At 45.9% G+C, this 16605-nt stretch overlaps 1 protein-coding gene across 5 annotated transcripts in view; it reads left to right on the forward strand.

Annotated features, from left to right (window-relative positions):
* abcc1 (ATP-binding cassette, sub-family C (CFTR/MRP), member 1) overlaps window positions 1-16605 on the forward strand; it is a 59694-nt gene that overhangs the window by 30265 nt on the left and 12824 nt on the right. For 4 of the 5 annotated variants that reach the window (XR_008756038.1, XM_055897320.1, XM_055897335.1 and 1 more), the window contains 10 exons: window positions 2121-2288; window positions 5173-5350; window positions 9916-9967; window positions 10116-10230; window positions 10890-11097; window positions 11359-11545; window positions 11749-11872; window positions 12497-12696; window positions 14439-14565; window positions 15803-15904. Coding sequence is in view for 4 of the 5 variants with exons in the window: in XM_055897320.1 (XP_055753295.1) it covers window positions 2121-2288; window positions 5173-5350; window positions 9916-9967; window positions 10116-10230; window positions 10890-11097; window positions 11359-11545; window positions 11749-11872; window positions 12497-12696; window positions 14439-14565; window positions 15803-15904 (1461 nt within the window). In the remaining variant the exon portion in view is untranslated. Of the gene's footprint in view, window positions 1-2120; window positions 2289-5172; window positions 5351-9915; window positions 9968-10115; window positions 10231-10889; window positions 11098-11358; window positions 11546-11748; window positions 11873-12496; window positions 12697-12963; window positions 13088-14438; window positions 14566-15802; window positions 15905-16605 lie in introns of those variants that run through there. The other variant, XM_055897353.1, reaches the window with a different exon arrangement.

The following is a 16605-nucleotide window of genomic DNA, read 5'->3' on the forward strand; positions in this document are numbered from 1 at the left end:
CCTTGGGATAATGTATCCTGCTGTACAGGTAGTGAATAGAGAACCCATGTCTGGCCTTGAGATAATGTATCCTGCTGTACAGGTAGAGATTAGAGAACCCATGTCTGGCCTTGAGATAATGTATCGTGCTGTACAGGTAGTGATCAGAGAACCCATGTCTGGCCTTGAGATAATGTATCGTGCTGTACAGGTAGAGATTAGAGAACCCATGTCTGGCCTTGAGATAATGTATCCTGCTGTACAGGTAGTGATTAGATAACCCATGTCTGGCCTTGAGATAATGTATCCTGCTGTACAGGTAGTGAATAGAGAACCCATGTCTGGCCTTGAGATAATGTATCCTGCTGTACAGGTAGAGATTAGAGAACCCATGTCTGGCCTTGGGATAATGTATCCTGCTGTACAGGTAGTGAATAGAGAACCCATGTCTGGCCTTGAGATAATGTATCCTGCTGTACAGGTAGTGATTAGAGAACCCATGTCTGTCCTTGAGATAATGTATCGTGCTGTACAGGTAGTGAATAGAGAACCCATGTCTGGCCTTGGGATAATGTATCCTGCTGTACAGGAAGTGATTAGAGAACCCATGTCTGGCCTTGAGATAATGTATTGTGCTGTACAGGTAGTGAATAGAGAACCCATGTCTGGCCTTGAGATAATGTATCCTGCTGTACAGGTAGTGAATAGAGAACCCATGTCTGGCCTTGGGATAATGTATCCTGCTGTACAGGTAGTGAATAGAGAACCCATGTCTGGCCTTGGGATAATGTATCCTGCTGTACAGGTAGTGAATAGAGAACCCATGTCTGGCCTTGAGATAATGTATCCTGCTGAACAGGTAGTGAATAGAGAACCCATGTCTGGCCTTGGGATAATGTATCCTGCTGTACAGGTAGAGATTAGAGAACCCATGTCTGGCCTTGAGATAATGTATCCTGCTGTACAGGTAGTGAATAGAGAACCCATGTCTGGCCTTGGGATAATGTATCCTGCTGAACAGGTAGTGATCAGAGAACCCATGTCTGGCCTTGAGATAATGTATCCTGCTGTACAGGTAGAGATTAGAGAACCCATGTCTGGCCTTGGGATAATGTATCCTGCTGTACAGGTAGTGAATAGAGAACCCATGTCTGGCCTTGGGATAATGTATCCTGCTGTACAGGAAGTGAATAGAGAACCCATGTCTGGCCTTGAGATAATGTATCGTGCTGTACAGGTAGAGATTAGAGAACCCATGTCTGGCCTTGAGATAATGTATCGTGCTGTACAGGTAGTGAATAGAGAACCCATGTCTGGCCTTGGGATAATGTATCCTGCTGTACAGGAAGTGAATAGAGAACCCATGTCTGGCCTTGAGATAATGTATCCTGCTGTACAGGTAGTGATTAGAGAACCCATGTCTGGCCTTGAGATAATGTATCCTGCTGTACAGGTAGTGAATAGAGAACCCATGTCTGGCCTTGGGATAATGTATCCTGCTGAACAGGTAGTGAATAGAGAACCCATGTCTGGCCTTGGGATAATGTATCCTGCTATACAGGTAGAGATTAGAGAACCCATGTCTGGCCTTGAGATAATGTATCCTGCTGTACAGGTAGTGAATAGAGAACCCATGTCTGGCCTTGGGATAATGTATCCTGCTGAACAGGTAGTGAATAGAGAACCCATGTCTGGCCTTGAGATAATGTATCCTGCTGTACAGGTAGTGAATAGAGAACCCATGTCTGGCCTTGAGATAATGTATCCTGCTGTACAGGTAGTGAATAGAGAACCCATGTCTGGCCTTGAGATAATGTATCCTGCTGTACAGGTAGTGAATAGAGAACCCATGTCTGGCCTTGAGATAATGTATCCTGCTGTACAGGTAGTGAATAGAGAACCCATGTCTGGCCTTGAGATAATGTATCGTGCTGTACAGGTAGTGATTAGAGAACCCATGTCTGGCCTTGAGATAATGTATCGTGCTGTACAGGTAGTGATTAGAGAACCCATGTCTGGCCTTGGGATAATGTATCGCGCTGTACAGGAAGTGAATAGAGAACCCATGTCTGGCCTTGGGTACTGGCCGTATTGATGGTTGTATTTTAACACAGGTGTCTTCCCTCCTCTCTCCTCCTCAGGGTGTGAACCTGTCAGGGGGTCAGAAGCAGAGGGTCAGTCTGGCCAGGGCGGTCTACTGCGACTGTGCTGTCTATCTATTGGATGATCCTCTGTCGGCGGTCGACGCCCACGTGGGCAAACACATCTTCGAAAAGGTTATCGGGCCCCAGGGCGTCCTCAAGGACAGGGTAAGAGGTCGTAACCCCAAAACAGAGGGCAGGGTTTATAACAGGGATGTGTTTTGGTGTGTGTGTGATAAGTTTGGATTTGGTTTACAGTGTGACTCTGTGTGACTGATTTCTGTTTCTGTAGACTCAGACAGTGCTGGTGACACTGTGTGTGTCTTCCTTCAGGCATGGGACGTCCTTGGTGGGGGCTGAACTAAGTAGATCAGACCCAGCTGTTACCTGGTTCATATTATACAGTCAATGAACTAAGTAGACCAGACCCAGCTGTTACCTGGTTCATATTATACAGTCAATGAACTAAGCAGACCAGACCCAGCTGTTACCTGGTTCCTCTACAGTCAATGAACTAAGTAGACCAGACCCAGCTGTTACCTGGTTCATATTATACAGTCAATGAACTAAGTAGACCAGACCCAGCTGTTACCTGGTTCCTCTACAGTCAATGAACTAAGTAGACCAGACCCAGCTGTTACCTGGTTCCTCTACAGTCAATGAACTAAGTAGACCAGACCCAGCTGTTACCTGGTTCCTCTACAGTCAATGAACTAAGTAGACCAGACCCAGCTGTTACCTGGTTCATATTATACAGTCAATGAACTAAGTAGACCAGACCCAGCTGTTATCTGGTTCATATTATACAGTCAATGAACTAAGCAGACCAGACCCAGCTGTTACCTGGTTCATATTATACAGTCAATGAACTAAGTAGACCAGACCCAGCTGTTACCTGGTTCATATTATACAGTCAATGAACTAAGCAGACCAGACCCAGCTGTTACCTGATTCATATTATACAGTCAATGAACTAAGTAGACCAGACCCAGCTGTCACCTGGTTCCTCTACAGTCAATGAACTAAGTAGACCAGACCCAGCTGTTACCTGGTTCCTCTACAGTCAATGAACTAAGTAGACCAGACCCAGCTGTTACCTGGTTCATATTATACAGTCAATGAACTAAGTAGACCAGACCCAGCTGTTACCTGGTTCATATTATACAGTCAATGAACTAAGTAGACCAGACCCAGCTGTTACCTGGTTCCTCTACAGTCAATGAACTAAGTAGACCAGACCCAGCTGTTACCTGGTTCATATTATACAGTCAATGAACTAAGTAGACCAGACCCAGCTGTTACCTGGTTCCTCTACAGTCAATGAACTAAGTAGACCAGAGCCAGCTGTTATCTGGTTCATATTATACAGTCAATGAACTAAGCAGACCAGACCCAGCTGTTACCTGGTTCATATTATACAGTCAATGAACTAAGTAGACCAGACCCAGCTGTTATCTGGTTCATATTATACAGTCAATGAACTAAGTAGACCAGACCCAGCTGTTACCTGGTTCATATTATACAGTCAATGAACTAAGTAGACCAGACCCAGCTGTTATCTGGTTCATATTATACAGTCAATGAACTAAGTAGACCAGACCCAGCTGTTATCTGGTTCATATTATACAGTCAATGAACTAAGTAGACCAGACCCAGCTGTTACCTGGTTCATATTATACAGTCAATGAACTAAGCAGACCAGACCCAGCTGTTACCTGATTCATATTATACAGTCAATGAACTAAGTAGACCAGACCCAGCTGTCACCTGGTTCCTCTACAGTCAATGAACTAAGTAGACCAGACCCAGCTGTTACCTGGTTCCTCTACAGTCAATGAACTAAGTAGACCAGACCCAGCTGTTACCTGGTTCATATTATACAGTCAATGAACTAAGTAGACCAGACCCAGCTGTTACCTGGTTCATATTATACAGTCAATGAACTAAGTAGACCAGACCCAGCTGTTACCTGGTTCCTCTACAGTCAATGAACTAAGTAGACCAGACCCAGCTGTTACCTGGTTCATATTATACAGTCAATGAACTAAGTAGACCAGACCCAGCTGTTACCTGGTTCCTCTACAGTCAATGAACTAAGTAGACCAGAGCCAGCTGTTATCTGGTTCATATTATACAGTCAATGAACTAAGCAGACCAGACCCAGCTGTTACCTGGTTCATATTATACAGTCAATGAACTAAGTAGACCAGACCCAGCTGTTATCTGGTTCATATTATACAGTCAATGAACTAAGTAGACCAGACCCAGCTGTTACCTGGTTCATATTATACAGTCAATGAACTAAGTAGACCAGACCCAGCTGTTATCTGGTTCATATTATACAGTCAATGAACTAAGTAGACCAGACCCAGCTGTTATCTGGTTCATATTATACAGTCAATGAACTAAGTAGACCAGACCCAGCTGTTATCTGGTTCATATTATACAGTCAATGAACTAAGTAGACCAGACCCAGCTGTTACCTGGTTCCTCTACAGCTGCTATTGCATTGATGTCTGTAGGAGAACCACCTCTTAAGCAGACTGGAACAGGCTTTTCTTCCCCATGATAAATGGTCAAAGTGAACGATCTTCATTTCTCCACCATCTTTGAAACGGACTCAACCGCACAAATCCCCGGCCGTCCAGTCTTCAGTCAGCTGTTCATTCAAAATATACAGTATATATACTGTAAATACACTCAGTGTACAAAACATGCCCCTTCCATGACGTAGACTGACCAGGTGAATCCAGGTGATCCCTTATTGTTGTCACTTGTTAAATCCACTTCAATCAGTGTAGCTGAAGGAGAGGAGACCTGGGTAAAGACGGATTTTTAAGCCTTGAGACAATAGAGACGTGGATTGTGTCTGTGTGCCATATCTATCTTCAATCTGTCAACTGAAATCCCTTAATATACTGGATCTATTTAAAAAAGCCCTAATCTGACCCTCTGTCTCCGTCTCCGTAGACTCGTGTCCTGGTGACCCTTAATATACTGGATCTCTTTAAAAAGCCCTTATCTGACCCTCTGTGTGTCTCTGTCTCCGTAGACTCGTGTCCTGGTGACCCACGGTCTGAGCTTCCTGCCCCAGGCAGATCTGATCCTGGTGATGGTGGAGGGAGAGATCACTGAGAGGGGCTCCTACCTGGAGCTGATGGCACGTGACGGGGCCTTCGCTGAGTTCCTCAGGACTTACGCCAACAAAGAGCAGGAAGATGACGAATCAGGTGACATTTATTATCTTCGTCATCAGCAGCAGCAGCAGCTAGCTACATCGCTACACTATAACCACTATCGTCATTGTCACCGTTTGTCATGTCATCATCTCTATAACCACTATCGTCATTGTCACCGTTTGTCATGTCATCATCTCTATAACCACTATAGTCATTGTCACCATTTGTCATGTCATCATCTCTATAACCACTATAGTCATTGTCACCATTTGTCATGTCATCATCTCTATAACCACTATCGTCATTGTCACCGTTTGTCATGTCATCATCTCTATAACCACTATAGTCATTGTCACCATTTGTGTAATCAGTAATGTAATTTTTGGATTACTCAGTAACGATTACTTTTGGATTACTTTCATTAGAAGAAGACAAAAAGGATCCATCAAACACATTTGGTGTCGACATAGTGGTTTCTGATTGGTGGTCATCATTTGGTGTGTCGACATAGTGGTTTCTGATTGGTGTGTCGACATAGTGGTTTCTGATTGGTGGTCATCATTTGGTGTGTCGACATAGTGGTTTCTGATTGGTGGTCATCATTTGGTGTGTCGACATAGTGGTTTCTGATTGGTGGTCATCATTTGGTGTGTCGACATAGTGGTTTCTGATTGGTGGTCATCATTTGGTGTGTTGACATAGTGGTTTCTGATTGGTGGTCATCATTTGGTGTGTCGACATAGTGGTTTCTGATTGGTGGTCATCATTTGGTTTGTCGACATAGTGGTTTCTGATTGGTGGTCATCATTTGGTGTGTTGACATAGTGGTTTCTGATTGGTGGTCATCATTTGGTGTGTCGACATAGTGGTTTCTGATTGGTGGTCATCATTTGGTGTGTCATCATAGTGGTCAGACTGTCTCAGGTGGAAAAAACTTAAACTTGCTCCTTTTTTGAATGTTGAATTGAATGTCATTCAGAAAACCGAAAGGTGCCATAATGTATTTTTCCACAAACATCCTGTCTAAATGGAGTAGTAATCCAATAAGTAATTATCTCGTTTTTCAAAAGTATCTGTACTCTGATTACAATATGTTTGCTGGTAGCGTAACTGATTAGTTATTTGTAATCAGATTACATTTAATGTATTACATGTAATCAGTTACTTCCCAACCCTGCCTTTCATTATTGTTTTTCTATTTCATGTATTTTTACATTTGTCTCTTTCTCATCTCTTTCCTTCTCTCTTTCTCTTTCTCTCTCTTTCTCATCTCTTTCCTTCTCTCTTTCTCATCTCTTTCCTTCTCTCTTTCTCATCTCTTTCCTTCTCTCTTTCTCATCTCTTTCTCATCTCTTTCCTTCTCTCTTTCTCCTTCGCGCTCTCTCTCATCTCCCTCATCTCTCGCTCTTTCTCCTCTCTCCCCTTCTTCTCTCTCTCTTCTCTCTCTATCTCTCCTTCGCTCTCTCTCTCTCCCTCCTTCGCTCTCTCTCTCTCCATCCTTCACTCTCTCTCTCTCCTGCGCTCTCTCTCCTGCGCTCTCTCTCCTTCACTCTCTCTCTCTCCTTCGCTCTCTATCTCTCCTTCGCTCTCTTTCTCTATCTCTCCTTCGCTCTCTCTCTCCCTCCGTCGCTCTCTCTCTCTCCCTCCTTCGCTCTCTCTCTCTCCCTCCTTCGCTCTCTCTCTCTCTCTCCTTCACTCTCTCTCTCTCCTTCGCTCTCTCTCTCTCTTTCTTTCATCCCCTTTTTTGTCCTGTCTGCCATTCAGAAGAAGAGGGGAGGGAGGAGGAGGAGGATACTGAAGGTTTGATTGGTTGTCTGTCCCCTAGGAGACTTGGGCTGTGTCCCAAATGGAACCATATTCACTATGTAGTGTACTTGTTTTGACCATAGCCATATGAGTCCTATGTAGGGACTAGAGTGCCATCTGGGACACAGCCTTGGTTTAGGTAGTGTCTCTATCCTCATACAGGCTACCTCTCCTTGTCTTCTCCCTCTTTCCCTTAACAAACACTACTGATCTGGACTGGTAGCTTTGTTCCACCGTCCTGATCAGTTAGGAGAGCACAGTGGTCTGGCTGGGGTCAGGATGGGGTCAGGCTACAGGACTGGTGTGGAGATGATAAAAAAATTAACTAGTTTGTCTTGACATTAAATAATTGGTTTAGTTGGGTGGAATTCCAGGAATTATTTTCACATCAGTATCTCTGATTTCAGATTGTCACTCTGATATGAGGGTATGAGGTCACTCTGATATGAGGGTATGAGGTCACTCTGATCTGAGGGTATGAGGTCACTCTGATCTGAGAGTATGAGGTCACTCTGATCTGAGGGTATGAGGTCACTCTGATGTGAGGGTATGAGGTCACTCTGATGTGAGGGTATGAGGTCACTCTGATGTGAGGGTATGAGGTCACTCTGATCTGAGGGTATGAGGTCACTCTGATCTGAGGGTATGAGGTCACTCTGATCTGAGGGTATGAGGTCACTCTGATATGAGGGTATGCGGTCACGAGGTCACTGGTATGAGGTCACGAGGTCACTGGTATGAGGGTATGAGGTCACTCTGATCTGAGGCTATGAGACGAGGGTGGTAGGCCATGTAAGGCCGTGTAAAGATGGCCCTGCAGTATGGACACACACAGCCTGGCTCATGCATGTGTTTGCATGTCAGCTACACTACAGCAGCACTCAGAGAAAACAGAGGTACTCCTGGTCCAGGTTGTTTTCAACTCTAAAACCTGACACTTTGTTGTTGAGTTAATGAGTGATGATGGGTGGGTTCTGGACTGGATGGGTGGGAGGAGGGCTGGATGGGTGGGAGGAGGGCTGATTGATGGGTGGGTTCTGGGCTGGATGGGTGGGAGGAGGGCTGGATGGGTGGGTTCTGGGCTGGATGGGTGGGTTCTGGGCTGGATGGGTGGGAGGTGTCAGGGTTGGGTGGGGCTGGATCCTGGGGTCTGAGTGTGATGGGGAAGGGACTGCTTGAGATTCCACCAGTTTGTGTGGAAATGTTCTGATCAATTTGAATGGGTTTACAATGCATGAAACCAGTTGAGTTATACAGCATCTTGTCAAGGGTTTGAAGACATAGAAGCACTTTTTGACATGAGCATGGGGTGATGTTTAAAACCGTTTAGTTGTGACAACACGGAGAGTTTATCTCACTGGTATCATTAGAACATGATATCAGTGATGCTGGATGGATACCCTGGTTGGTATCATTATAACATGATATCAGTGATGCTGGATGGATACCCTGGGTGGTATCATTATAACATGATATCAGTGATGCTGGATGGATACCCTGGTTGGTATTATGATATCAGTGATACTGGATGGATACCCTGGTTGCTATCATTTATAACATGATATCAGTGATGCTGGCTGGATACCCTGGTTGGTATCATTATAACATGATATCAGTGATGCTGGATGATACCCTGGTTGGTATCATTATAACATGATATCAGTGATGCTAGATGGATACCCTGGTTGGTATCATTATAACATGATATCAGTGATGCTGGATGGATACCCTGGTTGGTATCATTATAACATGATATCGGGGATGCTGGATGGATACCCTGGTTGGTATCATTATAACATGATATCAGTGATACTGGATGGATACCCTGGTTGGTATCATTATAACATGATATCAGTGATACTGGATGGATACCCTGGTTGCTTATGATGTATTCACTCTTAAGCACAGCTCTGGGGTCAGGTTTAGTGTACTTCCCAAAAGGGCACCTTATTCCCTTTAAAGTGCACTGCTTTGTCCAGGGCCCAAAAACCCTATCAAAAGTAGTGCACTATATAGGGAATAGGGTGCATTTGTGGAAACATCCTTAGTAGGCTTGGGAGATAAACCGTGTATACTGTATAAAGAAGTGTTTCGACATACAGACGGTATGATTTCCCCTCGTTGGGGCTGCGGAGGGACGTGCCACTCCACTGTTTTACAACTATACGTTCAGTTGACCTGTAAGAAATCTGAGATGTGTGAAATAAATTCTATCCAGTTCAGGACTCTAGCTCTGCATCTGGTTTGTTAAAACGGAATAGCTAAGTAGCTAGATGTCAGGATCAAGCTTATTGGTTACAGCAGAGATATTCAACCCCCTTCCTGGATTAAGATCTCCGGTGCCTAAATTGTTTTGTGCGTTCTTTAGAAACAGCGCCCCCTTGTGTGCACTTCCGTTCATATCGTACACCTCGGTATGGTACAGAAACGGTATGACGGTATGAACATTCAGAGGGGTTGGGTTAAATGCCCGGAAGACACATTTCAGTTGTACTTATTCAGTTGTACAACGGACTGGGTATCCCCCCCCCCCCCTTTTCCCATCTGGATACCACTCAACCCTACTCCTGAGTTTCTATTCCTAGTAGTTAAGGTTAGGATTGGGGCGTGGTGATCTGACCTGAGACCAGTGCTAAGGGGCAGGTGTTTCCCTGGAGCTGTTCTGACCCTGCTTTGTGTGGTGCTAATGCTGCTATGGTTATTCTAGCTGTGTGAGATAGTGTATGTGTTTGAGTCTAGAGTGTGTGATGTACTCCCTATAATCAGTGAAAGGTCTGACCAGGTGTCTGTCTCTTCTCTGGGATGTCTAGACTCTGCACCAAAGAGAGGACTGGAGAATGGACTTCCTGCTGCTGTGATTGGGTGAGTGGACACTCCACTCTGCTGAAATCCCTGGCTTTACAGCGCACGCTAAACTCTACAAACATCTCAAATCTATGGCACACTCTCTCTCTCTGTGTCTCCAGTCAGAACCATACCAGTACAACCCTCTCTCTCTCTGTGTCTCCAGTCAGAACCATACCAGTACGTCAGCAGTGAGGACAGAAGGAGAGGTCCTGGGGAAGAAGGCCAAGAACGCTGAGGTGGGGAGAATCACAGAGGCTGACAAGGCCAACACCGGACGGGTAAGAGACTGTGTGTGTGTGAGATCTTAAATGACACCCTATTAACAGTCAATGTAGTACACCAGAACCTCATAGCAACTGTCCATCTCTTACATTGAACCTAGAATCTCTCTTTTCTTGGTCTCTCTCTCTCTCTCTCTTTTCTTGCTCTCTCTCTCTCCCTCCCCCCTCTCTCTCTCCCCCCTCCCTCTCTCTCTTTCTCTCTCTCTCTTCTCTCTTTTCTTGGTCTCTCTCTCTCTCCTCGTTCTCTCTCTCTTTACTTGCTCTCTCTCTCTCCCTCCCCCTTCTCTCTCTCTTTACTTGCTCTCTCTCTCTCCCTCCCCCTTCTCTCTCTCTCTCTCTCTCTCCCCCTCCCTCTCTCTCTCTCCCCCCCTCTCTCTCTCGCTCTCTCTCCCCCTCTCTCTCTCCCCCTCCCTCTCCCCCCCCCCTCTCCCCCCTCTCTCTCTCCCTCCCCCTCTCTCTCTCTCTCTCCCCCTCTCTCTCTCTCTCTCCCCCTCTCTCTCCCTCCCCCCCTCTCTCTCTCCCTCCCCCCTCTCTCTCTCCCTCCCCCCCTCTCTCTCTCTCTCCCCCCCTCTCTCTCTCCCCCTCTCTCTCTCTCCCCCCCCCTCTCTCTCTCTCTCTCCCCCTCCCTCTCTCTCTCCCCCCCTCTCTCCCTCTAGGTGAAGTTGTCAGTATTCTGGGAGTATATGAAGGCTATAGGGGTGGTGTTGTCCTGCGTCAGTATCTTCCTGTTCTTCAGTCACCACTTCGCCTCTCTCTTCTCTAACTACTGGCTCAGTCTGTGGACTGACGACCCAGTCGTCAACGGAACCCAGCCCAGCAGAGAGATGAGACTGGGGGTGTACGGAGCTCTGGGGGTCTCTCAGGGTAAGGACGTTGGTGTGTGTTAGTCTCTGTCTCTGTGGGTGGTATCCTGGTCTGTCTACAAGTCTTTATGTTCAACTCTCTCCCTTCCTCTCTCTTCTCTCCATACCCCCTTCCCCTCTCTCTCCCCTTCTCCCCATACCCCCTTCCCCACTCTCTCTCTCTCTCCCCTTTTCCCCATACCCCCTTCCCCTCTCTCTGCTCTCTCCCCTTCTCCCCATACCCCCTTCCCCTCTCTCTCTCTCTCTATACCCCCTCTCTCAGGCATAGCTGTGTTCTGCTACTCCATCTCTGTGTCTATGGGTGGTATATTAGCATCCCGCTACCTCCACCAGTCCATGCTGTACAACGTACTGCGCTCCCCCATGTCCTTCTTCGAGCGCACCCCCAGCGGTAACCTGGTGAACCGCTTCGCTAAGGAGACAGACACCATCGACTCTGTCATCCCAAGGTTTTTACACAAAACATCTAGATATATATTTGTACAGAAAATCTTTAAATTATTTTTTATTTTTTAAGTTGTCAATTTTATTGTGTCTGTCGAATTTTTTTGTGTATTTATGAAAATGTGAAATTGTCTGAAATTTGTGTGTCTGCTGCTGTTGATTCCATGTAATACTGCCTTATAGAAGTCCTTCTCTCCTCTCTCCCCAGTATCATTAAGATGTTCATGGGCTCCATGTTCAACGTAGTAGGATCCTGTGTGGTTATACTGATGGCTACTCCACTAGTGGCTATTATCATACCTCCTCTGGGGATACTCTACTTCTTTGTCCAGGTGGGTTGCTGAGGGGGGGGGGGGGGGGGGGGTAGAGAGAGAGACTATTATCATACCTCCTCTGGGGATACTCTACTTCTTTGTCCAGGTGGGTCGCTGAGGGGGGGTTAGAGAGAGAAACTATTATCATACCTCCTCTGGGGATACTCTACTTCTTTGTCCAGGTGGGTTGCTGAGGGGGGAGACAGAGAGAGTTAACGAGACAGAGAGAGGGGGTGTGTGAGAGAGAGGGGTTAGAGAGAGAGACTGAGAGAGGGGGGGGGTGTTAGAGACAGAGAAGGGTGTGTGAGAGAGAGGGGGAGAGTTTGAGAGAGAGAGGGGGGAGAGTTGGAGAGAGAGACAGAGAGGGGGGGTGTGTGAGAGGAGAGAGTTAGAGAGAGACAGAGAGAGAGGGGATGTGTGAGAGAGAGGGAGGAGAGTTGGAGAGAGAGACAGATAGAGAGGGGGGTGTGAGGGTGTGTGTGAAAGGGGGGGTGAGAGAGAGACAGATAGAGAGGGGGTGTGTGTGAAAGAGGGGGGGTGAGAGAGAGAGTGAAATGCATCCATCTTTTCCTACTCACTGTTATTTTATCTCCCTCCATGTCATCCCTCCATGTCATTCCTCCATGTCATCCCTCCCCACAGCGTTTCTACGTGGCGTCGTCTCGTCAGTTGAAGCGTCTGGAGTCAGTCAGTCGCTCCCCGGTCTACACGCACTTCAACGAGACGTTGCTAGGCACCAGCGTCATCCGAGCCTTCGGGGAGCAGGAACGCTTCATCAGGGAGAGCGACGGTCGAGTTGACCACAACCAGAAAGCATACTACCCCAGCATCGTAGCCAACCGGTGAGGAGCGTGGTCACACACACACATCTTTATTGGTTAAATTAATAAGTCATGTTGAGATATAAAATGTCCATACTATAGTAGATATTATTAACATTCACCTGTTCTTTCACATGAAACAGTATGTGTTTATAATCTGTGTAATCTGCGTCTGGAGTTTGTAGGGAACGGTACCGTAATGTTTCTAATATCTCTGTGTTGTAGGTGGCTGGCGGTGCGTCTGTAGGGAACGGTACCGTAATGTTTCTAATATCTCTTGTGTTGTAGGTGGCTGGCGGTGCGTCTGGAGTTTGTAGGGAACGGTACCGTAATGTTTCTAATATCTCTCTGTGTTGTAGGTGGCTGGCGGTGCGTCTGGAGTTTGTAGGGAACGGTACCGTAATGTTTCTAATATCTCTGTGTGTTGTAGGTGGCTGGCGGTGCGTCTGGAGTTTGTAGGGAACGGTACCGTAATGTTTCTAATATCTCTGTGTGTTGTAGGTGGCTGGCGGTGCGTCTGGAGTTTGTAGGGAACTGTACCGTAATGTTTCTAATATCTCTCTGTGTTGTAGGTGGCTGGCGGTGCGTCTGGAGTTTGTAGGGAACTGTACCGTAATGTTTCTAATATCTCTCTGTGTTGTAGGTGGCTGGCGGTGCGTCTGGAGTTTGTAGGGAACTTTACCGTAATGTTTCTAATATCTCTGTGTTGTAGGTGGCTGGCGGTGCGTCTGGAGTTTGTAGGGAACGGTACCGTAATGTTTCTAATATCTCTGTGTTGTAGGTGGCTGGCGGTGCGTCTGGAGTTTGTAGGGAACGGTACCGTAATGTTTCTAATATCTCTCTGTGTTGTAGGTGGCTGGCGGTGCGTCTGGAGTTTGTAGGGAACGGTACCGTAATGTTTCTAATATCTCTCTGTGTTGTAGGTGGCTGGCGGTGCGTCTGGAGTTTGTAGGGAACTGTACCGTAATGTTTCTAATATCTCTGTGTTGTAGGTGGCTGGCGGTGCGTCTGGAGTTTGTAGGGAACGGTACCGTAATGTTTCTAATATCTCTCTGTGTTGTAGGTGGCTGGCGGTGCGTCTGGAGTTTGTAGGGAACTGTACCGTAATGTTTCTAATATCTCTCTGTGTTGTAGGTGGCTGGCGGTGCGTCTGGAGTTTGTAGGGAACTGTACCGTAATGTTTCTAATATCTCTGTGTTGTAGGTGGCTGGCAGTGCGTCTGGAGTTTGTAGGGAACGGTACCATAATGTTTCTAATATCTCTCTGTGTTGTAGGTGGCTGGCGGTGCGTCTGGAGTTTGTAGGGAACGGTACCGTAATGTTTCTAATATCTCTCTGTGTTGTAGGTGGCTGGCGGTGCGTCTGGAGTTTGTAGGGAACGGTACCGTAATGTTTCTAATATCTCTCTGTGTTGTAGGTGGCTGGCGGTGCGTCTGGAGTTTGTAGGGAACGGTACCGTAATGTTTCTAATATCTCTCTGTGTTGTAGGTGGCTGGCGGTGCGTCTGGAGTTTGTAGGGAACGGTACCGTAATGTTTCTAATATCTCTGTGTTGTAGGTGGCTGGCGGTGCGTCTGGAGTTTGTAGGGAACGGTACCGTAATGTTTCTAATATCTCTGTGTTGTAGGTGGCTGGCGGTGCGTCTGGAGTTTGTAGGGAACGGTACCGTAATGTTTCTAATATCTCTGTGTTGTAGGTGGCTGGCGGTGCGTCTGGAGTTTGTAGGGAATGGTACCGTAATGTTTCTAATATCTCTGTGTTGTAGGTGGCTGGCGGTGCGTCTGGAGTTTGTAGGGAACGGTATCGTAATGTTTGCTGCTCTGTTTGCTGTGATGGCTAGAGAGAGCCTCAGCCCTGGGATCATGGGCCTGTCCATCTCATACGCGCTACAGGTCAGTTACGTGTGTATGTGTGTGGACACTGGAACCATAGGATGGTGTTTCATTACAAAAACAGAAGAGTTACCTTCATCCTTTGGTTTAGTTTCACAGCCAGTCGGGTCGGTTACCCCCCCAGAAACAGGCAGTGGATGAATGAGGATCTTCAAGTTGAAGATGAACCTTGTGTTTCTGGGAAACTCACCCCAGGATGTTTAACCCTATCAGTCCTGAGACCCCAGCTAACATCATTCATCTCTTTCATTTACCTGCATGTCCAGTCCTTATATTCAGCCTCCCAATGAAGTGTTTTACCGTGTTACCAACCAGTAGAATACTAAACACATTTGACATAAACGGTTGCATTCAGGAGGTCCGTTGAAGCAAAAACATGATACAAATATATACGAGTGCTGTAAGTACAGAAGGGGTTTTCTCAGTGGGAAATGAATGTCCAACTAGCCAGTGACCACTGTGTGGAGTTTGTAGATGGTGACAGCAACTAGGTGAGCTTGTTACAGTATTATATATTATATTATATATATATATATATTGTACTATGTCCTGGGATTTACTATGGTCTTCTATGTAGATTAACCCTTACAGTATTATAGACACTATGACCTGGGATTTACTATGGTCTTCTATGTAGATTAACCCTTACAGTATTATAGACACTATGACCTGGGATTTACTATGGTCTTCTATGTAGATTAACCCTTACAGTATTATAGACACTATGACCTGGGATTTACTATGGTCTTCTATGTAGATTAACCCTTACAGTATTATAGACACTATGTCCTGGGATTTACTATGGTCTTCTATGTAGATTAACCCTTACAGTATTATAGACACTATGACCTGGGATTTACTATGGTCTTCTATGTAGATTAACCCTTACAGTATTATAGACACTATGTCCTGGGATTTACTATGGTCTTCTATGTAGTAGAAACCCTTACCTTGTAACAAGTCTTGTGTAGTTTATGAGCGTTATAGAGCAGAACATGTTACATGTGTGAGTTTCAGCTGGTCATAGATGACATCATAGATAGTTTTTAATACTTTGTGGCTCAAACCATTCTGACTCTACATTTTCTCTCTCTGTCTCTCTCTCTCTCTGTATCTGCCTCTCCTTCTCTCTGTCTCTCTGTCTGCCTCTTTCTCTCTTTCTGTCTCTCCGTCTGTCTCTGTCTCTCTCTCTCTCTGCCTCCTTTTCTCTCTCTGTCTCTGTCTCTCTGTCCTGTAGCTGACGGCCTCTCTGACCTGGCTAGTGAGGATGTCATCAGATCTGGAAACCAACATTGTGGCCGTGGAGAGAGTCAAGGAGTACGAAGACACAGAGAAAGAGGTACATCTGTGTGTGTTTATGTACTCATATACAACTCTGTAGGTAGGGCTGTGTGTTTATGTACTCATATACAACTCTGTAGGTAGGGCTGTGTGTGTTTATGTACTCATATACAACTCTGTAGGTAGGGCTGTGTGTGTTTGTGTACTCATATACAACTCTGTAGGTAGGGCTGTGTGTGTTTATGTACTCATATACAACTCTGTAGGTAGGGCTGTTTATGTACTCATATACAACTCTGTAGGTAGGGCTGTGTGTGTTTGTGTACTCATATACAACTCTGTAGGTAGGGCTGTGTGTGTTTGTGTACTCATATACAACTCTGTAGGTAGGGCTGTGTGTGTTTATGTACTCATATACAACTCTGTAGGTAGGGCTGTGACGGTCATGGCATTTTGGAAGACTGTTATTGGTCAACCAAATGACCGTGGTCACTGTAATAACATATGACCTGCCGTACTGTCTTCAGTCAGCTGGTCTTTCTACTAAATAACATATGACCTGCCGTACTGTCTTCAGTCAGCTGGTCTTTCTACTAAATAACATATGACCTGCCGTACTGTCTTCAGTCAGCTGGTCTTTCTACTGAATAACATATGACCTGCCGTACTGTCTTCAGTCAGCTGGTCTTTCTACTAAATAACATATGACCTGCCACACTGTCTTCAGTCAGCTGGTCTTTCTACTAAATAACATATGAC

Source organism: Salvelinus fontinalis, chromosome 2 (genome assembly GCF_029448725.1).
Source record: "Salvelinus fontinalis isolate EN_2023a chromosome 2, ASM2944872v1, whole genome shotgun sequence".
Taxonomy (NCBI): Eukaryota; Metazoa; Chordata; class Actinopteri; order Salmoniformes; family Salmonidae; genus Salvelinus; species Salvelinus fontinalis.